General features: G+C 39.4%; 1 protein-coding gene across 1 annotated transcript in view; it reads right to left on the reverse strand.

Moving 5' to 3' along the window:
* The window catches only part of agbl4 (AGBL carboxypeptidase 4), a 361,271-nt gene that overhangs the window by 196,240 nt on the left and 139,873 nt on the right, over nucleotides 1-25,158 (reverse strand). The window contains exon 4 of the mRNA XM_061738212.1: nucleotides 22,870-22,964. Within this exon, the coding sequence (XP_061594196.1) occupies nucleotides 22,870-22,964 (95 nt within the window). The remainder of the gene's footprint in view (nucleotides 1-22,869; nucleotides 22,965-25,158) is intronic.

The raw sequence follows: 25,158 nt of genomic DNA on the forward strand, positions 1-25,158 counted from the left end.
ACACCTGTTGGAGGAGTTTGAAACAGACAATTTTTTTAAGTTTGACAATCCCATTGCTTTTCATCTGAAGTTATCAAGTCGATGTTTTCTCTTTGTCTAACTTCTTTCAGCTCAGAATTGGTGAAAATTTTTCAATGATTGTAGACAAGAATAAGATGATTGAGATATACCCTTCATGAACACATTGACACAATTTCTTCAAATCCAATGGGATACAGTGCAAAAACTCCCTTTTTATCCATAAATTTGTCTTGGTGTCCTGCAGCCTTCAGTTATCCACTTCTAAGATACAGACGGTGCAACATGATGTGAAGTTTAGTGGAGGTAAAGGTGTGGAAGCTGGATAATTCCAGTCTGGTCTAGGTCTTTGATATCAGAGAACTTTGTAAATCTGAACCACTTACTGACTGACATATTTTTAGAAGCAGCATTCAAAAAAGTGAAATAGGTTCAATATGTCAAGATTTGATTGGATGGCCACATTAGCCAAACAAATTAATGCTCTCACACACAGAAACATTATTATATTTTGTTCTGTAATCCCATTTAACCTGTGAAACTGAAGCTGGTGAGAGTAAGAATTGAACTAAGAATGATTTCATTACATTACATTTTAGTATCTTCCATCTTTAAAGAGCTGCTTAGTATGGTAGAGTCTGTGTATTTTGGGGTTTTGCTAAACAAAACTTAATTGTATTCTTGTTTTATCTACTTTTACAGTTGTTGCACATGTTGACACTTTTTTCTGACAGAGTAATGCTTCAATTATTTGGTATAAATATTTATCATTGTTTTAGGATATACGGTACACCACCCGTGCAATGCTGGGTTGTCTTTCTCTGCAGACCTGTGGAAAATTTTCTGTTCACTCACAACAGGCATTATCCAGTCAGAACTAATCATTTTAAAAATGTATTATAACTATAATAACTAAAATATGTTCTGTTGAAGTCTTTTTGAGACAATGAATTTAATTAGGCTTCTAACTTCAAGGTTGTAGACAGATTAATAACAGACAAAAATGTAATAATTTGTACCTTGATGTTGTACTGTGATAATGAAGTTACACTTTTTCACCTTAAGCGCTGAAATAATTACAAAGGAGTAGAAGAGTTAGAAAAAATGCTTTAAAGCTCAAAGAAATTGTAATGTAAAGTAAAACAATACAATATAGATTAAAGTTTATTTATTTTGAGGCTCTGGAAAAGGATGCAGTTCAGCTACTCAGCTGCCTTTCTCTGTCATCATAACGGAGAGTGTCTGTGTGTCCATAGCATGTACGTGTGTGTTTTTGTGTGTGTCTTGATTGATGCCTTCCAGGGCAGTAGTGTGATTGAAACACCTCCTCACCATAAAGCTGTCGCGTGCGTGATGGAGTCGCAGGGTCATTTTATGCATCACACCTGTCCCCCTTCTTCCCCACGCTGACACCCAATCAAATAAGAAAATGGGCATATTTGTTTTCCTGGCCTTGAGAGGGCTTTTGCAGTGGGCTGTATTTTTCTGTTTGAGTGTCTGCTGTGCGCAGTAATGTGTAAATACGAGACGGATAGAAAGACAGAGTGATAGAATAAAAGAACACGAGAAGGACACATCAGAGTGATGGACATGACAAATACAGAGCAGAGACGGTGGGCTGCTTGGCAGTAAAAAGATGAACAACTTAGAGAAGTAAAGTCTCCTCTTGCATCATGATCTTATATTTTACTACCTCCTCACAAACATGTGCAAGCAAAAAGTGTTTCTATGAAAAAAGTTTTTTCTTTTTTGTCTCCAAAGTGTCAAACTTTGTATTTTAAGATAGCAAACTATACAGTCTGACCTTGAACCAGGGATTTCCACTATAAGGAAAATTGGTAACTGGCTTAAATGTTTTCTACTTGTGAATAATCTGTGATGGACTCCCAAGTGTTTGAAAATGGCATTAAAACTCTTTGAACAGTAACAACTACTTCTCTAGGATCATTGACTATTTTCTCTTCTTATGTATTCTTTTTTTTTTTTTTATATATTTTTATCCCGTTTTTTTCCCCATTTTATCACCCAGTGCCCCTACCTAACTGTCCTGTGCATTGCCATCCTATACCAACCCCGGGAGGGCCCTGCACTGAGCTCAGGTCTCCTCCTTAACCTGAGGAGTGAACAGGCCGCATCTTTTCTGAAGTCATGGGGGAACTAACACGCACTTCAGCGCCCACAGCGTCCCCGGCGGGAATCGAACCCAGGACCTTCTAGCTGTGAGACGGCTGCACTACCTGCTGCGCCACCGTGCCCCACTTCTTATGTATTCTTGTTCTCTGGCTCTGCATTTAAAAAATTGTCAGGAAAAAATATTTTTTCATGATAAGATAAAATTCAAATAAAGAGCATAATGTCTATGTCCACTTGCATCTCTAAACATGATACTGTACAAGTTTGTCACAAAGGTTTTCATCACCGTGCATATTTGGTTTCAATGTAAAAGTGAAATATAAAATACAATAATAAGCAATCTAGCTTAAGACTTTTACATTACAGGTTGGCTAAAAAAAGGCGATAATCTTAGTCAGTATTTCAGTAAGTCAATAAGATAATAACTTTTTGTGTTAAATGTTTATGCTAAATGCCACCTTTACATTTACTGTTTATTTTTTTCTGCCTTTTCTACCATGAGGTGTGAGAACACTGATGGAGAAATCTGCAACAATACTTCTAACATTTGGGAATCTAGTCCCATTCTTAAGAAAACATTAAAAAAATAATAAAAAGGTCCCAAAAAGCTCCTAAAATAATGACCCTGGCTGGTTGCCCCAGTGTCTAAGGCTGGCGAGACAAAAGACATCCATTCTTGCTAAGTTGTTTTAATCAACCTGTGATAATTAACACCACACTCCATTGGCCAAACAAATATCTTAGTCAAGGTGCTCGTTGCTCTACAAGTTTTTCTCCTGTTCTCAGACAAGATAACAAGCAGTCTTTAATTGCCTTAATTTTGTGCAGCAGAAGTATTATAGACTTGCATACAGCATGTGCTACCTTCCTTTTTCCTCCCTTGTTCACTCCTTCCCAACAACTATATATAATATTTCATCATGTGAGGGTGGTGGGCATTGCTTGTGCCATCAGACTTTATTAAAGTGAGCGACCTTGTGGGATTGCAGAAGGGATAGATTAAGTTTGCTTTCCCTGCTGGCAGAAGCAGCCACCTCTGTGGGGTTTCTTATCTGGAACTTTACTTAATTACCTGCTTTAATTCTAACATTCTTTAAAATGACCTCTCAACACTATGAGACAAGCTGTTTTAATTAAACAAATGAATATGTTCCTTATCAGGTGGGATCGGAGCTCTCATTTGTCATAGCGACTGGTAAGGATGCTGCTGATGATCACGTTATCTGGTACTTGGCCTTGGTTTTGCCACACACACAGACGATGAAGTGGATGATGCTTTTTAGTTACTGTATGTGCTACTGTTCGGATATGTAGGACACAACCAAGCCTATTAGATATAGCAGATGTCGTGCGTCTAATTTGATACTTAAAAATGAAATAAGTTTCATAAAGCAGGTATGCCTACCTTACAATGGCACAAAAAGGTTTACAGTGGGGCAAAAAAGTATTTAGTCAGCCACCAATTGTGCAAGTTATCCCACTTAAAAAGATGAGAGAGGCCTATAATTTTCATCATAGGTTCACTTCAACTATGAGAGACAGAATAGGGGGAAAGAATCCAGGAAATCTCTCCAGGATTTTTACTGAATTTATTGGTAAATTCCTGGGTAAAATAAGTATTTGGTCACCTACAAAGAAGCAAGATTTCTGGCTTTCACAGACCTGTAACTTCGTCTTTAAGAGGCTCCTCTGTCCTCCACTCGATACCTGTATTAATGGCACCTGTTTTAACTGTTATCAGTATAAAACAACCTCAAACAGTCACACTCCAAACTCCATTATGGCCAAGACCAAAGAGCTGTCAAAGGACATGAGAAACTAAACTGTAGACCTGCACCAGGCTGGGAAGACTGAATCTGCAATAGGTAAGCAGCTTGGTGTGAAGAAATCAACTGTGGGAGCAATTATTAGAAAATGGAAGACATACAAAACCACTGATAATCTCCCTCGATCTGGGGCTCCATGCAAGATCTCACCCCGTGGGGTAAAAATGATGACAAGAACGGCGAGTAAAAATCCCAGAACCCCATGGGGGGCCTAATGAATGACCTGCAGAGAGCTGGGACCAAAGTAACAAAGTACCATCAGTAACACACTACGCTGCCAGGGACTCAGATCCTGCAGTGCCAGACGTTCCCCCTGCTTAAGCCAGTACATGTCCAGGTCCGTCTGAAGTTTGCTAGAGAGCATTTGGATGATGCAGAAGAGGATTGGGAGAATGTTATATGGTCAGATGAAACCAAAATATAACTTTTTGGTAGAAACACAACTTGTTGTGTTTGGAGGAGAAAGAAAGAGTTGCATCCAAAGAACACCAAACCTACTGTGAAGCATGGGGGTGGAAACATCATGCTTTGGGGAAGTTTTTTCTGCAAAGGGACCAGGACGACTGATCCGTGTAAGGGAAAGAATGAATGGGGCCATGTATTGTGAGATTTTGAGTGAAAACCTCCTTCCATCAGCAAGGGCATTGAAGATGAAATGTGGCTGGGTCTTTCAACATGACAATGATCCCAAACACACCGCCCGGGCAATGAAGGAGAGGCTTTGTCAGAAACATTTCAAGGTCCTGGAGTGGCCTAGCCAGTCTCCAGATCTCAACCCCATAGAAAATCTTTGGAGGGAGTTGAAAGTCTGTGTTGCCCAGCGACAGCCCCAAACCATCACTGCTCTAGAGGAGATCTGCATGGAGAAACGGGCCAAAATACCAGCAACAGTGTGTGAAAACCTGAAGACTTATAGAAAATGTTTGACCTCTGTCATTGCCAACAAAGTGTATATGACAAAGTATTGAGATGGACTTTTGTTATTGACCAAATACTTATTTTCCACTATAATTTGCAAATAAATTCTTAAAAATCAGACAATGTGATTTTCTGGATTTTTTTTTTCATTTTGTCTCTCATAGTTGAGATATACCTGTGATGAAAATGACAGGCCTCTCTTATCTTTTTAAGTGGAAGAACTTGAACAACTGGTGTCTGACTAAATACTTTTTTGCCCCACTGTATATCTCACGGCATAGAACTCCATAGGGTGAAAGTCTGATGTCATAAATAAAAGGAAAATGGAAAAGAACAATGGCTCTCCCAGGTATTCCAAATGTCGCTAACACTAGTCTGGTCATCTTGGTAATTGTGGTTATATAACAATATTTTGGAGTGTTCAGAATGTTGCTTTGCTGCACTGCCTGACAACATTTAATGGGAGAAGTGTCAAAGAAGCCATTATACCAGCAGGGGCACACACAGTCCTATTACATATGGCTGCTGGATTCTAATGTGTATTAGCAGGAGACAGAAAAAGCAATGTGAAGATAAGTGATTTTGCAGTCATTGACTAAGTAGGACAAAACAGGGGGGCGGGGGGTTAGAGTGGGTGAAACTGAGAAAGTAAATCAGGGAGCAAAACATCTTGGACCAAGAAGCAGCTTATTTGGTAGGTAGAAGTACAAATACCTAGTTCATAAGCCCAGTTTCAAAATTTCAAAAGGTAACTGAAAATTTAAGGATCTCGTGAAATCAAATTTGGTATTGAAGTTTATATTTAATCTAATTTTGATGTTTGTCTTTTCCTAGAAAATTCTGAAAGGAAATGATGATGATTGATCCAGCACCAAGGGGCCGACACTATCAACTGAAATGATCTCTTTCTCATTACTTTAAATCAAAGAAAATGTCCTGGCAGATGTGATGGAGGATAATGGTAGGTGCTTTGTGAGGTGACATGTCAGAACAGACAAAGACTACCCTCAAATAAAAAAAAGAAAGATGGAAAACAGACCAGCATATGTGTTTCGTAAATCTGCATCATAGTGCTCAGTAAAGGGAGCTGCAAAGCAAAGTCAGTTTCTGAGCAATAATTTGGAAGATTTCTTTGAGTTCATATTCTTTTCATATTGTATTTAATAAAGCATTATATCCACTTCAACAATTATTGTCCCATAGAGAAAAATTAAGAGTAAAGGCTTGCTGAAGTGGCTCTTTTGGTTTCTGCAGTGCATTTAACACCAGATACAACACTGATGCTGTTTATAAGAAAGGACAGAGCAGATTTTACTTCTTGGCATTACATCTGTGCATTCAAAGTGTTATTCTGCATACTTTTGTTGTAACAAGTGGATGAGTCATTCTTGCCTTTCTATCAAATCAAACCTCTGCCCATTCTCCTCTGACAGGAATTTTCATAGGGGTGTCAAATTAGCACGTTAATTGCAATTAATTAATTACAGGCATAAAGGTAGAGTCATATGTGTTCTTTGTGTAAAGGAATTTGCTTACCACCGAAGCAGCTCAAGTTTAGACACATAAACGCAAAGCACCCGGTCACAAGCGCAGCCACAGCTAACGTTAGCAGCAACGATGTTGCCACAGCAACGCTCTTCCCCAAACTAAACTCGAGGAAAGCAACATGCGCATGAGCAGGTCTTTAGAAAATACACTTTTTTTGTTGTTATATATCAGTCTTTTGATCTGCCACAATAATGTAATGAATTGAAAGGAAAACACCTCAAGTTGACGCCTTTTCTCAGCAAATCTTAGTTAATTAATTAGATTCATTAATTAAAGTTCTTAATTAATTGCTCAATTCTTTTAATCACTTGTCAGTACTAAATTTTCCACTACCACTATCGCTGGATATTTCCTTCTTTTCAGATTGGTGGTGGGGTATGTTTTCAGCTCAGCTGTAGGAGAGCAGTGAAGCGGTGGTTCATGTGATAGTGGCAGAAGGGACTGGACCAGCTGAATTGACTCAGGGTCAGAACTGAGGTTTGCAACCGTACTGTCTATGTATGTTCTTGAGCTCATGAAAGAGTATCTTAAATAGACTGAGTTGGCCTCTCAATGCCTGATATATGAAATGATACACATACGTTTTTGAAGTTTATTGTATATTACGAAATATATTACTGTACGTGTATCAAACATGATACATCAGGCATTGAAGGGTTGTGTTGAATGCTCCTGAAGAACAACCCTTCGTAGCTGAATTATGCTACAGGACCATCCTATGTAAACCCCTAAAGATCGTTGTGCGTGAAAATCCCAGGAGATTGTCTGTTTATGAAATACTCAGACCAACAACCATGTCATGTTCAAAGTCACTTAAACCCCCTTTCTTCCCCATTGTGATGCTTGGTTTGAACATCAGTAATTTATCTTGATCATATCTACATGGCTAAATGCATTGAGTTTCTGTCATGTGGTCAGCTGATTAGTTATTTGTGTTAACAAGCACTTGAACAGATGTATAATATATTAAATTAGGAATATCAAGTGTACCCCAAAAAAAGAAAATGGCCGGCAAGTGAATGTGATTTTGTGGCTTTTTTAATTTATTTATTTACTTAAATCAATGTTGGGGAAAAATATGAAATCATCTTTCAATTTGTACTTTCATAAAGGAGTCCTCTCACAAACCTGATTATGCAAATTAGTCTGCAGTTAACACAGAGTGCTTGACGACCTTAACAAGCTGTTGTACATGGCAGCTTGACAGGAAACATGGTACAAATAAGAGCAATATCAGTTGAAACAATGGAAATTATTTTAAAACTCCCTCAAGGGGGTAATTCAACACAGAGTTTGACAAATAATGTTGGTTGTTCCCAGATTGGTGTGTTTTAAAATTTGGAACAAGAAAATTAAAGGAAAAGGTTGTGGAAGAAAAATCGTACATCAAGAAAGATGTCTAAATAGATGTCTAAATAGCATTAATGCTTTAAAAATTGCGAAATGCACAAAAAATAAATGAAAAGCTAATTAGCAGAAATAATGTTAGCAACATAATTGTAAGGCATTCACTAAAAAAATGGGATTTACAAAGAAAAAGACAGAAATGTGTAGCACAGAATTAATCCAAAAAAAGGTACAGTTAGCTAAAGAAAAGCAGTCCGATTGTAGATGATTTAATGAAGGCATGAATCTACACTGGGCAAGAATACAATGCTAGAACTTTAGTGTGGTGCAGGTCCGAAGGCCTGAAAGATGATGGCACATCTTGCCATAGAGCAAAGTGTTAAAACTTTAATTAAGAAAAACATATAAACTCAATGACATGGCCAGCAAACCAGTTGTAAATCTCATTGAAATATGGGAGAACTGGACAAAAAAAAAGGAAAAATAGCACTGGGGCAGATGCCTCACTCCCCTGATTCTATTGTCTAGATGACTGCACTTAAACTTCCTTGTTTATTTAATGCAATGATATAAGAGAACAAGGACTACTTTGATTGGATAACACCACTTTGGATGCAGTATTTTGCAAACTTGGGCCAGGCTTAACTTTTTGGCACACTGCCCGGATTCACCACCTTGTTGAGATGCTTTGCCTGGGCATCCAACATCCCTTTTTGCTTCCCTTAGAAAACTAATGGGATCTGTACAATGTAGCTGATTCCTCAGATATATTGGGCAGCAGCTGTTAGATGAGGAATAATACTGTTTTTCATGTGTGAAATATATGGTTCAATGAATTAAAGATATCATGAAAGCCTGGAGAGGTGCAACAATGTACGTTTTTTTTCCTAATGACTGATTGTTTTGACATTTTTTTCCCTCCATTTGATCATTAATTACATTTTGTAATTAATGGCAATTATGCCGTTGATTACAGCAATTAATGAACCCATTAACTCTCACGCTAAATGACTGTTCAGTATTGGAGTTCATGCAAAATCTAAACTGGGTCTCAAAATACCAGCCACTAAAAGAAGGTGACAACCAGTATTTTCTTTTGCTTAATTATTAAACAAGGTCTAAATCTTTGGATGAAATGGACTTCCAGCCAAAGTATGTCAAATGCACCAAATAAAATACAGAGAAGCTTGATGCCAAGTATTTGGCAAACTATCATTGGTACTTCAGTCACCTACCACTCTTTTTAAGGGCTCACTGACCAAGTTATGCTACTTGACCCAGGTGGTGTAAGTGTGTGCTGGTTTTCAAGGAGTGAGGGGGCTCCTCAGCTTGGTCTTTGACAGCCTCCTTGAACTCTGTGGGCCCAGTTATAAAGTGGTTTGATGAGTGAGCAATCTCCATCTGCCAGCTGTTGGTTTGGCCAGAAGAGCTGAGAGGGTGCCAGCGAGAGTAAAGACCCACTCCACACAATCAAAAACAAACATGCATACACAGAGTGAAGTGTTAAGGTATACACTGGCAGGCTTGCATATTACGTGGACGTACCAGTTAGTCAGTGGTGCTACACACATACAGTAATGCAATCAGTAGACATATTCAGATACTAGGTTTAAACGTAAACTGTATTATATACTGAAATTGACATAAATGGGGATATAATTGGAACTGATTAAATGCAAAACATTATCCTGATCATCAGCGGTGTGGAGGCGGATGTGTGTTTATATATATATATATATATATATATATATATATATATATATACATATATATATATATATATACATATATATATATATATATATATATATATATATACATATACATATATATATATATACATATACACACACACACACACACACACACACACACACACACACACACACACACACACACACACACACACACACACACACACACACACACACACACACACACACACACACACACACACACACACACACATGTTTAGTCTGGATACTTAAGTGATCAGCTACTGTAAGGATTTGTGAGATGTTCATTGGCTGAAATTGGCAAACATGGTTATCATCAATATACTAGAGCAGGATTTAAGAACTTCACAATTATCGAAACCAAAAAAACAGACTTGTCTTCATGTTATTTTTTGCATCATGTTGGTTTACAATCATTATCTGCTCTACTTTTACTGGTTCCAGTGCAATATTTTTGGTTTTGTGTTTTCTCCGCAGCAGCTGACTGTCAGCTTGGGATGTTAGAAACTTTCAGTGAGATTTAGCTAGAAAGTTTAACAAAGTGCATTGGCTCAGTTTAAAAAGCAAAAAAAAAAAAAAAACTACTTCCGGCAGGTCTTTCCACCTCTGCAGTGCCTTTATCCCCCCTGTATCGGTGTATGAAAAGGTTCAGAGGCGCCAGAAGCATAAGGTTTACCATAAGTGCTAGTCTAGTGGCCACTGGCTACAGAGGTGGGCTTGGCTCTGGAGGTCCCAGGTTCAAGCCCCAGAATGGCAACCAAGATGAACCACCTTGGGCCCCTGAGCAAGACCCTTAATCCTAATTGCTCCCCATGTGTTTGTTCATCTCAGATGTAAGTCGCTTTGGATAAAAGCATATGCTAAATGACAGTATATTATTATTAAAAGATTTCGTTCCATGGCTCTTTCATCATTGTACCGCCTTGGGAGGTAGATATGGGTACTACATCGGCAAAACGAGTGCTGTGTGAAATAGCAATGTGGAAAGAAATATCAGAGGCATCTCCCTCTTCTCTCAAGGCCAACACTGATATTGGAGTCTCATGAGAACAACCAGGTAGGAACTTTACTTGTTTGTTGAAGGTTGTGTTTTATTTGGCACTGACTACATAAAGCAGCTACTATCAAATGCGGGACTTGTTTCTGAGTGTGGACTGTGAAGTAGAGGAGAGGAACTGTCTCCATATTGCTAAACACTATAATGCTTTGTGTGAGCACACACTGAGGAAGGAATATTGTGCCTTCATGGGACTGTGAATGCACAGCAGAAGAGTGGGGATTAGAATGAGGAGGGATCACCCAAGTCTTTATAACACAATCTCTGTGTAAACATGGTTACGGATACAGGAGGATTATACATAAAAGGGAAAAACAAAAAAGCATCCACTGAACCACTGCTTTATGATAGGAGATGCAACAGGACCTGTATTTATCTCTAACAGTAATCGTGCATGTTATGGTAGAGTTGGAGAATAAATGGTATAAATAATGTTGAAAGTAAAGATGAACCAAAAAGCAAACATATTTTTCTTTTTTTTTTTGGCCAGTGCCCATATTACATGTTGTTGTTAGCGTTAGCCAAAACAGCTCAGTAAATGCAACCACTGCCTTTCAAGTGCCAACTGTTTAATTAAAGTTGGACATGGACATTTTGACGATGCCAACTCATCTGTAAATGGAATCTAGATGGATCATTTGAGCACGACACAAACCGGCTGAAAAGCAACCTCCTCTTCCTTAAATCCTTAAAGCAGGCTCTTTGCGCAGGTCTCTGCCAAAGTATTAACTACCACTAGGGCTGGCCGATATATCGAGATTTTAATATATATCGATATATTTTCAAACGCGATATGGTACGAGACAATATCGTTTATATCGATTTAAAAAAAAGAAAAAAAAAAAAAAAATTTGATTTTGATATAGCTTATTTTGTGACAAATTGACTTGAAGGTTTTATTTGAGATTTGCACAAATGTTTTGTTATTTGCACAACTGTCAACCTCAGTGGAAAAGTCTGCCTGTTACTGTTTACATTGTATTAATTGCACAGTGTATTTTAATTTAATTGTTATGCAGGAAAGGGATATTTGTTCTATTTTATTCAAGAAGCATTTTTATTCTATATATGCAGGCAGTTTATTTTTATTTCATTTGTTTTATACATTTTGATATTGTGCAGATCTCTGTTAATAAATGTACCTGTGTGACATTTGGCACGAGGCTTTGTATTAAAACTGACTGTTTTTTTAAGGGTTTGCCTCAGAAAAAAATGAAGCTAACAGAGATGATATGCTATAATGCTTTGGGGGAAACCCCAATTATGGCACAGAAAAAATATCAAGATATATATCGAGTATCGCCATTTAGCTAGAAAATATCGAGATATGACTTTTGGTCCATATCGCCCAACTACCACTCTTGGAATGTTTACTAGGAGATACTAGGGAGTCAAAGTGATCTACTAAAGTACAGGGTTACAGTTTTGGAGTTCTTAAACAGTGCGTCATCACATAAATAATATTACTGAGTTGGTCATTGTTTTGGCAAAAGGCTGTGACATAATCTGAACAGCAAACTGACTTCAAGACTCTTAACTGCAACTAGTCATAATCTGAACAGACAACAATAAGCAAAAACTGCATAGTCTGATAGTAGCTTTTTTCCCCTTTTGTCTGCATATACCAATTTTGGTAAAACCTACAGTAAAAGCCACATATATACTGGTATGCATTTTGCATTATGCACAAGTAATAAATTGTTATTGGAAGACTAGGAGCAACTTCCTAACTGAATATTACATAACGTGAATTACAGCAGCATACAGTGAATAGTGAGCAATACAGCACAACTGGAAACTGACCACTGGTTTATGTGAGCTAAACCTGGAGCTGTAGCACACCAATCCAGGAATTTTTCACATCCTCCCAATTTTGCAATTTTTCGCATATTGCTTACCACATACAGCATTTCAGCATTACCAGTACAGAATGTGGTTTCACATAGATATTAATGTGTGTCCATGGCTGATATCAACCTGCAGTAACTTGCAGTAACTTAAGCACTGCTCGATAACCAAAACCCTGATCATTATTATAGTATTTCACCCTGGGTGACAATAGATGGGTTAGATATGCAAGAAATCACAGCAGCATGATTGTTTTTTTTTTCTTCTGTATATTCTAATGTTGTCAACTTTTGATTCTTAATTAAATTAGAGGCTTGTGTTTTGACATTTATGACTTTCAAATGGAGCAGGGAGATGTCCGGTTGATTACACCAACACGTCAGTGAGAATTCAGGAAGCAGAATACACAGATTGGACAGCATTGTTCAGAAAATGATAAGATCTGTCTTCTTCCTCGCCTACTTAATTATCTTCCTCAATTATAATTACACGTGTGAAGGTCCAGAGGGGAGTAGCAGTACTGTTTTCTATCTGCTGGTGTATCTATTAGATTAATTAAAATAAGCATGGAGTACTATACAGGCTGTTGTTAATGAAGGGTGCTGTCTGTTTCAAAATGATATGTGTGAGCAGTGTCAAATTTACATTCATCACATCTGATGAGCAATGATGTTACATACATGTGGTGCTGTACTAAAAGCACAAAATACGATTGGGTATAAATCAATTTAAATGTTGTACAGTTTTTCTGAGTGGCTCAAAATTGACGTTGTTGCCCATAAACAGCTGACATTTAGAACACAGAAGGAGCTTTTTTCAAATAGTCCCTCTCCTGCTTTCTTCTCTCTGAAAAGACCACCCTTTTCCTGCCAAACTCCACCTCTGCGTCCTCTCCTCACATCCTTCTTCCCACAACGTCTGTGATCTAATCTTCTCTAAAACATCTTTTTCTAAACTGTGGGAGTTGGCAGAGAGTGAAGGCCACCATCAGCCTTTTACTGACTCATCCAGTCATAAACAACTGGTGGGTGTCGGCGTGCTGGCTGCCCTCCAGTTTCAGACATGCTCGTTTTGACAGGTCATTTTTTTATGATGCTGATTGTTGATTTGCCTGTTATTTTTCTTCCTCCCAACTTCAGATGAAGGATAAAACTACAACTTTCTCAGAGCAGGCAATTTTACGAAAACAAAGAGGACAGTAATAAAAAGAAAACCAATTGCATTTTCCATTCATTGCCACTGGGAAATCTGCTTGACGGAGGAATAACGGAGCTATAATAATAAAGTTTAAGGAAAAGGGCCTATGGCTTCCTATCCACTAAGCAAACCACAAGCAGTACCCACTGTGGACCGTACACTTGCTTAGGTTCATGCACATTACTGAAGTGAAGGCGAAAAGATGTGAACAAAGTGGGAAAAAAGAAGCTAGTAAAAAAGAATAAAGACACAGGTGTGCATTAAACCTTTTAAATCATTAATGCGTGAAATAAGGAAGGTATATTCATTTCATTTTCTATTTCATACAGTTTAAAGCAAAAGAGATTGAGAAATCTATTAAAAGTGACAAGAGAAGATCATACTGAACTTTACCTGTAGGCAATGGATATCATCCAGGTAAGCTTTTTTCTTTTGTTTTAGTCCAAAACTCTTATCAAAAACAGATATTTGCTAATTCCTCTTAACCACACTGAGTTCTTTTTAACAAAAGCATCATTCCACACTGGGGCATCGTATTGCTCATTACAGTGGCACACAGTGCAGCTATCACAATGGGAACATCTGAGTTAATGGGCCACAATAAAGACACTGCTGTCTTCATTTTATGGCTCAGTTTTCTAATGGCCTACTTGGCTTTCTTGCCTGTTGTCTCAAAGGAGTCATCTAGGTCTCTTTAAGGCAACCAATATTCTCAGCACAATCTTTCCTCCCAGCTCATGTCTCCCTCCATCCATTCTTCCACTGTTCCCAATTCCTACCCCCCCTCCTTTCATTCCTGACAGCTACAGGCAGACTGTGGTAGCCCAGGGCCTTCTCCCGTGCCTTTAGTTTCATTAGAGGGCCCCAGATGCTTAGCTGCTTACAAAATTATGAAGGGCCAAAGCCAACCGCCTCCAGATGGGACCCATCTATATTCAGATGAGCCGTTTCCTCACAGTCAGAGCAGTCCCACCCTGATGTCCTACAGTGTTGTCAACAAACTTGCTGACAAACACAAACATGAGCGAGTACAAATAGACGTACACATTCACAGAGGAAGACATGTGCACATGTTGCGCGCACACCCAGAGCCACCCGGGCAAGCTCACACATCCAAACGCACACGAACTCGGCTGCATGACATTGCTCTGTATTCAAAAGTAAAAGCTTTGCAGGTGCGGTTAAGTTAGGGCTGTCAGCTGAAGCTTTTAACTGGCACTCTGAAGTGGACAGGAGTGTGACAAGAAGCTTTTATGGTCATTTTACAAATAAAGACTCTTGAGATACGTATCATCACTACAACTAAGCAGTGCAACAAAAGCAAACTAAAACCAGCTCCACAAGAAAATACAAGAAATATTCAACTTGTGACAGAAGTTTTACGATCATATAGAAAAGTCTGTATCCCCCTCTTTAATCCATCCATCCATCCATCCATCCATCCATCCACCCATCCATCCATCCATCTTCATGCAAAAGGCAGTCTAGACGCTTGACAGGTTGTCAATCTGCATTTTTTATGATTATTTTGTTTGTTTGAATATTTTTTGTGCAAAAACATGAAAAGAATCGATATCAAGATGAATGGACAAAACTTTCAGTACACAAATGTGAGAGACTGGGACTCTTAGAGAAAACGGCTGCTTCAAGTTATTGCTGTTTAAATTGGATCTCCAAGGTGTCAAATCAATCACTTGTAGATACAGAAGTAGCACACCTTCGTTGCTTGTCTGATTGTATATTCATCTAAGACCCACTATGATTATTATCGTGTTTTTTGAAAAAAGAAAGCAAGCAAGAAAGAAAAGAAATGGAAAAAACTAACTTGACTGTAACTCTTGCTAAAAACACTTTCTGATCATAAACATATGCACACAATGGATTGGTTATTATAAAAATATAGGAAAATAGAAAAATATAAATCATAGTGCAAATACAATAACTTCCACTGCATATCTAGTACATATCCCTGGGATATATGCAATAGAAAAATTACTAGGGTCACTAAAATAAAACTAATTACTATATCTGCACGTCATATTACTTCCTCTCTTTCTTAACCACCATGTTTCTGCTTGTAATTTTATCTTGTTTGCTGTAATTATATCACAGTCAGGAGTTTTGAGACAGTCCGATGCTCTAAACTCTTACACTCCAATTCATTGCTTTCTTGTCCGACACCCAGAGAGATTCAAGCAACACAGAGGGCTTTTCTCAATAAATTCTCACACATATATGCAGCAAAACTAAAGAAGTGTTATCACGAAAAAGCGCACAATGAATACATGCGTTTAAATATGTGGAACAAGGATAAGTTCCAGAGGTTGGAATGACAGCTCGCAAAGACAGAGGATTGGTTCAGAGCTAATGGAGGGTGCATGTGTACTTGTTCATTCTGAGATCGATCTTCACCCAGAGAGTTGATGCATCGGCAAGCACACAATGAACATGGCATTAAGGTAAATGCAGTTAGGTAACTGGAGGGGTTCCTTTAAGTATCCACTGTCAAAAGAGATGAGAACGGTTAAGTCCTGCCCAAAAGGATGCGTGAAACTGGAACCGGCTCCACAGAAGCTCTGACTTTGCAGAGCCATTTGCATTTACACACACTTATTTTACACTGAGGACACAACACACACCTTTAAACTGCATAGCTATATTCCCATTCTATTTTAATTGTAACCTTAAAACTAAACATTTGGAACCCTTGCCTAATTCTTATCTATGTGGGAAAGCACATTCTGATAAAATAGATGTACCCCCAGGACTCCTGGAATGTGCCTGGTATCATACCGGGCTTCCTTACACAAAACATTCTGCAGTGTTCATGAGATCAGGCTCCCTGAACAAGGCGGGGTGAAGGTGAATGAGGTGCCTGTAAAACTAAAAGCAGCAGTGACTTACAGTACAGTAATCAGAGAGCTGCTGGCTGTAAAAAAAAAAAAAATGAAACGCCTCACCTAGTTCATTATAAGATGACACAACCAATTTGTACTTTTGCCTACTGCAATCTACCAAATCTCCCTTGACAAAAGCATTTATATCAGAGCGGTTTCAGGGAGGGCTGAGCTGACATGCGTACACAGCCTGTAAAAGAGGAAATGAAGTGGCTTTTTAATTATCCCCCAGGCAAACACAAAACTGTCCAGGTAAGTCATTTTGTGGGTTGAATGGAGAGTCAGAGGCAAGTTGCCTCTAAGTCGTAATACATTCACACTTCCTTTTAAAGCTCTGCATATGTGCTATTATGCAAAGCCACAGAAACACAAAAACCTCCGTGCACATCCTTATCATTTAAAAGATTGTTAATCTATTTGCTACATTTTGTACCATTATTTCCCCAACATAATCCTCTTTCAGTACCTCTGGCAGCATACAAATGAGTTTCTGTGAACAAGGAAGCTTTATGAGCTGTTGATTGCTCTGGTTGGATCTTCTCTCTCTCTTTCTCATTCTCTTTCTTTCCCTCTATGTCTTCAAGTTTTCTCCTGCCCAGAATATAAAAAAAGACTTAGATTGAATAGAGAGGTGAAAACTGAGGAAAATACAATTCCAGTTAATAGAACAGAGCCTTATGATTTCCTCTTTTCCTCCTGTCTTAAAAGACAGCTAAAGTGAGGTGGAAAGGGAAGTAATTGCAGAAAGAACATGACACTACCCCAGATTTGGGTTAGAGTCGCCAAAACAACTACAGCAATGGTGTCTCCCTTTCAAACATGCATTCTCAAGCATTGCTCAGTCCATTTCCTCTTTGTAGACAAGGCGGTAGCAGACAATTAGGTGCGTGTATGTTTCTCTCCATCTTCTAAGTCTTGTTTTATTAAAATACCATGTTCATATCCCTCATTGTAGACTATGTTGACAGAGAGGAAATATCATATGTAACTTCTTATCTCTTCTTTTTAATCTTAGGATCTTATATGAAAACCCACAGACTGCCAAATGATTGCTGCAGCTACCACTCCATAATGTGTGTGAGAGCAAGGAGACAACACCAAACATAGTCTCCGTTTTAAATTATCTCTACCAACCTTGCTGAGATAGAAGCCTCGGGCACAGTATAGGTGTAATAAAAATTATGTTACAGTAGAACATTGCAGTAAAGCTTTGAAATTGAAAAAGGTGGAAGTGAAAAGACAGTAAAGCTCCCGTGGACTTGTATGAAGACCCTGGATGTCTTACGCCAAGGCTCATTTTTAAGCATGACCAAAGGGAGATGAGCAAAAAGAGTTAAGTGTGTGAAGTACAACTATTAAAATATATGGATAAATTGGATTCTGCATGGATGTTTCAACTAGATAGGGAATTTATTCATTTTTTACCTTACATTTTAATACAAAACAAGCAAATCAGACATCGTATCATGCCACTGAGACGCCTGGGGCTAGTAATATTTGATATTATGTTCTAAGAACACTATAAATTTAGAATTAGTATTTTTACATCATATCTATGGGGAGTCATATGCAGCAAGCCAGGCCATTCCTCTTTATATTTCCTCTGTGTGTACTTGCTTTATGCAAGTGTTTCTATGTTACTCTGGCCAGAAGACAGGGTGTCAGAGTCAAGGAAGTGTTTCACAAGTGTTTTCAAATGGCAAACTGGCAAATTGATCATTTCGTGATGCAAGTCAGTTTGGAAATCGGCTGTTAGTTTCGCTTATATTGCTCAAATTACCCGAGCCAGTGCTTGTCCTGTTTGCCCTTAATTAACAAGCGTTCAATTCCCCTATTAATTAGCACAGGCTATTAGCAATCTTACATCACTCTTCATTTGTCGACAATTAAAAATGTCTATTATCAAAAGACATGGCACATGGTTAATTGTGCGAGTGGATCAGCGGCAGGCAAGGACAGGATCGAGTAGAGTGCTGAACCTCAGGAGGAGTCGGCGAGGTCTGCTGTAGTTATCATACAACCTTTACAATCTGTCCGTCTTCAATTTGCTGCCTGACACTCTGTCCTCCAGAGAAGATCTGTCTCCTTCAATGCAGTCACACTCTGCTGGTGTTGAGACCAAAAATGCTCCTTCTCAGCACTACAGCAGTTAGAGAAAGGGGAGGTGTGAATGGTTCTGGATAAGAAGTTTCTTTATGAGGCTGACATGCAGTTTCATGAATACAAATAAGAACTACAGTTCAATAAAAACACAAGATTTAGTGCATCGTATGTGCTGCAGAACATCTGTGTGATGTCATATGTCCTTCTTTCTACATTTATAAACAGACTTCTGGTCCTTTTCACATTACAATATATGTAAATACCAGAGATGCATTACTCGTTTCCTAGGTGATCTTTGGTTTGTGACATTTAAAAAAAAACTGATGTAACAATTTTGTCAGAATTAGACTTTTTTCAGTTCTTAGCTTAGACTCTCTGAGGTTTATTTAAACAGTAGGAACTATAGTGTTGATGCTAGTGTTGATGATAGAGGAGCTGCAAAGAAGAATGGCAGAGGATCCCCTTGCAATCAAGCTAAAAAGGAAAGAAATATATATATATATATATATATATATATATATATATATATATATATATATATATATAGATTGTGTGCGTGGATGGATGTGTGCGTGGATGGTAAGAGTAAATGCAGGGTAAAATAAAACAGAAATAATAAACGACAACAGGTAAGACATTGTGGTTTTGTACAGTAAACACCACCTGAGGAAAACATGGAAATACAGAGCAGTAGAGACATCGTTCCTCTTTAACTCAACCTCCGTCTCACCCCTCACCCTATGCCAGGACAGGTGGCAAGGGAAACATGCAGGATGGATCACTGCTGATTGACAGAACAATTACTGCAAACATGCTGGTCGATGCAGAGGCAGACATCTCCAAATAGAATTTCACTTTGCAGTTGCATCACTCGCTTACAGGAGGGATTTCTTTGGGTAAAACAGAAAGAAAAAGCAAAACCTCCCCGACTACCTCACCAACTGATCTCTGTGTCAGACTAACAGCTGTGAGCAACTGCTTTCAGTTTTATTTGTTGCCTTCCAGGAAAAATAAGAGGGGGAAAAAGAGAGAGAAAAAACATTTACCCTTGATCAAGGTTGGCTGTTCCTAACTTTAGAAGCAATGTTTGGCAACCAATTTCCTCCAACTCTGACTGTTCATCTGTTAGCTCAGTTAGAGGTGCAGCTATTTTTATCCACATATCTACTGACTGACGAAGAAGTGGAAAGTTAATTAAAAAGGACATGACACATCATAACGTTTCCAATATATTATACATCATGGATCTAATAAGCAGCAAATTATGTGAAAAAAAAATTCAGATTACAAGATTAAATAAGCCATAACATCAGAGATATAAAAATGTAAAATGTGTCATTAATTTGTGTTGTAGTTAAAAGCGTGAACTATGCAAACACAAAGCAACTGCCAGAGTATACTAGTAAGTTCTGTAATTGCCTTTTGACCTTCAATTTGCAAATACATCTTTGCAGTGATATATTTTAAATCAAATCCCGTGCAAGAAGGGAATGCTGAGATGTAACAAACTGTTTTCATATGGCGATTAGGTATTTTAAAAACAATCTTTTTTTTTCTTTTTCTGTAATTCTACAAGCAAAGGTATAAATCCATAAACTGTGAGGATCATAAATATGAGAACTTTTATTGTAAACTGACCTGAGGGGCGTGACTGTTGAATCCTAAAAACGTAACAAGAACATCTGAGTATATCATGTTAGGCTCTGGACCCTGAGATTCATGTTCTACCACTATCATTTTTCTAAACGATATACATTATGTTCCTAAATTGAGTGATATTGAATATAAATGTTAGTTGATCCACATCCTACATAGCACTATCATACACCTTTTCCTGCCACATGGACTCACAAGGCATCTCCAGGTAGAGCAACTGTAATGGCCTTGCCCCACCCTTCACTGCTGCAGCCTCCAACAGCTGCATTACACCACAACGCTGACTTTCTATTCAGGTTATCTCAGAAAACAAGGATGCAGAGCAATTCTTTGCCCAAGCAGTGCAACAGTGAGCAGGCTGCAAGGAGCGTGGCTGGCATCCACTGTCACCCAGGGGTGCTATTGAGCTCGACAGATTAGTACATGAAAATATGGTTTACTCTCTTTTCTCTGACTCATAAACATTTACACTCGTTCCCTTTGAATGCTAAGTCAATTCCCAATTCTAAATGCCAATTGATGTTTTTGGAAGTCACAATGAATAATGAATATGATACAAACGTTTGTGGAAAGAAATCCCTCTGCTCATACCGAGCAGATTGTTCATTTTTATATTCCACTCTAAAATACCATTAAAAATAATTAATTGTCAATTTATTACAAATACTTTGTCAATATGATAACATTCCAAGAAGCAGGTGTTTACCGGTCATGAAACATGTAAGTTGTAGCAGTGTTTTAAATGTAAAACCGGGTTCTCTTGGAGTGGGGGAGGGAGAGAACAAGGATCAAGGACAGACTTTTCCACCTGTAGCAGCAAATGTCCTGCTGGATTGTAATCTGCTAGTTGTCTCACTCTGAGAAGCACAGCTTTGCCGAGGCCAGCCGAGCTCTGCAGCTTCCAGCAACAAACGTTGCCAGGGCCGCAGGACATAAGGCGCCTGCACATGGAGATAAAGGCTTCAACTCCTGAGCTAAAACTGACGAATCTTTTGATAAATATAGACATGAGGTGGTGGGCGGTGGGGAGTAATCTTTTCCTGCTCACTTTGCCTAGTTCCCTCCACCCTACCTGTCTCAGTAATCTCAATCTTGTACTTTGTGTTTTTCCTTTTTCCCCCTCCTCTCTGTCTGTTTCTGTCTCTTCCTCTCTCTCTCTTTCTTTCTCTCTCATCTTGCTTTCTTCAACCTGTCCTGTGTGAGTTTGGACCAGACGGGCGAAGCGCTCCACTCTGCCTTTTTTTATTTATTCCATATCTGTAACTGTCAAAAAGAAGATTGCTGCTTTAGCGGTCGTCTGTTCTTTGTTGTGCTCCTGGAAAGTGAAATAGAGGCGGTTTTGCTAAAAGGATCTTGACCGCTTTGTGGGGACACAAACAAGGTCAGCTCAGGTCTTGGAAGCCTCAGACAGCTGAATATCGTTTTGCAAATGCATGAGGGATGCTTCTTCTATGACATGGTACTGAGGGCAGAAGTTAAAACGGTATTAGTCGAAGGATGCTTCTGCAACAGTACCTTTTACTTAATTTGTCACTTAAACATGTATGAGAGGGGTTGAATTGGAACTCTATTAAGAGAAGAACGGTGCGCTAAGAGACCTAACAAGGCTCTCATACAGATTAATGGCTTACACATTCAAAAAAATTAGAAATCAAGACCAGACAGTGCTATTTTTTTAATAATTTGATACACTTAAATGACTAGTACTTTTACTTTAATTTAAAAAAAAAAACAACTTTAATTTATTTAACAGTATAACTACAATCAACTAAAAAAATAGCACACATTTCAGAGCCAAAACAAAACGGTGACAGTTTGGTAAAGCTCTGAAACCGCAGAAACTGTCACACCTCTGCATGCACAGCCGTGACAGCTGCAACTGAACCATAAGGAATCAAAACAGAGAGAGCAAGGAGGTCAGGTTGAGCTGCATCAAGGTGTGCTGTGCTGTACTGTGGACAGCAGTTCATCTTTCCTGTCTATAGTGTCATGCCCATTGTCTCTTCTCATTAGCCTGCGACCGGCATGCTACGCTGCGGTGGATGCAGGCACTAGGCTAGTAAACGAATGCAGCTCAGGGTGGCAGATGCCTGGCGTTTCCGCCGATGCCCTCCATCAACTGATGACAGATGTCAGGGCTCCTCTTGGACGGCAACACTTCATCACGCCACCCTGTTCTCCACACTGCTTGGCGCATGTACTCTCTGCACCATCCCGCCACACACACACGCACACGCACACACACACACACACACACACCTGCATCCATCAGTCAAGCGTTATTACATCAGACAGCCATCACACTTGCAACCAATGGATCACATGCTAATGCATCCACCCTCGAAATCTTAAGTTTCAGTCCTTTTAGTGAGTCTGTTTGTCTGTTTCTCTCTCTATCTCTCTCTCTCTCGCTCTCTCTCTCTCTGTGTGTGTGTGACTATTTCCAAGTTTGATGAAGTGTATGATTGAATACCTAAATATCTTAATTTGTCCTTGATTGAAATATCCAAAATAAAAGGAGATGGTTGTTTAGCATGGGCGTACAAAGTAAAAACCAATGTGGGCTAATGTCGATGCCTGCTTACCATTTGGGCCTGCTGGTAGACTTGACAACAGGAGACATGCCATCTCTGTAGAGGCTCTTGGTCTTGGAAAAGTTGACCACATTGAAAATGACCCTCTGAAAGACAAACATTAAATGCAAGCATTGAGTAGAAAATTGGCAGTGCTGTAGCATTTCACTGGTCTGAAGACAGCAAAGTGACGACCAAAAACAGGCTGAAGATGGCAATGGTTTGAATAGAAAAAATATATTACTGAAATGTTTTAAACTAAACAAAGGATTGGTTGAACAAAAACACTACAGGGACCCCTGTATACGTGGCAGCAGTTTTGTTTGTTTTTTCACCTAAAACTACATCAAAGTGGCTAAACAATATAATTTTTTAAGTGTTGAAAATGATGGAGAAATGTTGTTACTACCACCAGGAGTACAGTTGACAACGCCCATAATCATAACACATTAAGATTACACCTTGGAAATAAGGATTCTTTAATATTCTGCAGATGATCCCATGTTGTGGTTACAAAGCTGCTGATAAAAGGCAGCACCTCAGCAGTGTGCCAGGCTCTAATCTAGGAGGACATTACAGTTCTCCCCATAGGGATGCTGCCCAGCCAAAATACATTAAGCCTTGCCCAAAGCACAGAGGACAGCACCCGTGCCTGGCTCCCCACCTCCTCTGGTTTATAGGCTTTCTATAGCTAGAATATTCTGGAGCAACTCTGCTCATTCCTTCGTCCCATCTGCACTCAGTAAAACCCAAAACCAGTGTAAGAATGAGGAGAGAGAAAATGTTTCTGTACACACACACACACACACACACACACACACACACACACACACACACACACACACACACACACAGTAGTGAGGTAAATGAATCCTATTGATGAAGCGTATCAAATTACCAACTAAGTCCAGGTGGTGGACGTTAACTGGGTACTACTGAAATCCTATTACAGGCTTCCTACCCTCCTCTCCCTCCTTTTCTTTTTCCTCATCCTCCCACACATATGCTTTTGCCTTTTTCTCCTGCCTAGCATCAGAGAAATGGGGATTGCGGATTGTGGCAGGTTGATTCAGACTTAGGTAAAATGACATCTAACTGATGTTGAGACTGGCAGCAGGCTCCTGTAGCAGGGAGATAAGACTATTGCTGCTGGCATTTCAATTACACTTTACTGCCCCGCACATCTGTTGCGAGAGCTACTTTTCAGCTTTTTTTCCCTCAGGCAAATACAGCCTCACTCTGACTCCACTGGCTTTCTTTGACTGCACAGCCTCTTTCCCTATTCTTTATCCACAACAAATTCAGATTGTCTTCCTCCTTAGATTCACTCTATCCACTGTTTGTAATCTATTTGTTCGGCCTGTTTAACTCAGAGGGAGCTAAGACTTGACAGATGACGGAGACACAGCCAAAAAGGAAAAAAAGGGAAGAATGAACCACAGGCACAACGATACACCAAACAGGGCTGAGAGACAGTCAAGCGGAGAAAAAGGTGGTGGTATAGCGAGGCGGGAACAGGAAAGACAAAGAGATGGGAAAATAATTGCTCTACAGAGATAAATAATGGGGGGTGGGGAGTGTATAGTGGGTAGGAACGTAAAGTAAATGGAGACCCTCTGGCTGTTGACTGATGAAGAGGACAAAAACAGGTGGACTGATGAGTAGACAGAGAACCACTTGGCACACAAACGTCTCCCGCTGTGGCTCTCTGATTTAATTGAAGGTAAACAGATAAAAAAAGAATATCAAGAACTTTGAGAGGCCTAAAAGGAAGGTAGGACAGCCTTGGAATGTCATCTTATGGCCCTTTTGCACTAGTCTCGCTTCACCTCGGTTCTACCCGCCACGGCCCCGTTTTGCCCTTTTGCACTAGGGCTGAGGCGGGTAGAGCCGCTCCAAGCCGCTACATTTTTCTGTAACCATTCTAGCGAGGTTCTATCAGGGCTGAGCCGGGACTATTTCTGAGGTCACCACCCTCCTCGCCACCGATTGGTCGGGGGGCGGGGCCGTCATCAAACTACAGGCCCCTGATTGGTCGGGGGGCGGGGCCGGCAGACGTTTGAATCAGGAAGCGGGAGTCAGCGCGAGGCGACCAGCCCCCCAGTCTCGCGCTCAGAAGGTGTGCCGATTTTTCCCAGTGGCCAGCCGCGGTACTGCAACAAAAAATCCCATGGGGCCCAAAAAGCTTTTTTCCCATAGACTGCAATAGTAAAAGAGAAGCCTCTAAAACTGTTCACAGGACACCTCCAGCTGTAATCACCGGCAATTACTAATCTTTGTATTCTATATTTTTAAGTCATG

This window comes from Cololabis saira, chromosome 13, assembly GCF_033807715.1.
Source record: "Cololabis saira isolate AMF1-May2022 chromosome 13, fColSai1.1, whole genome shotgun sequence".
Lineage (NCBI taxonomy): Eukaryota > Metazoa > Chordata > Actinopteri > Beloniformes > Belonidae > Cololabis > Cololabis saira.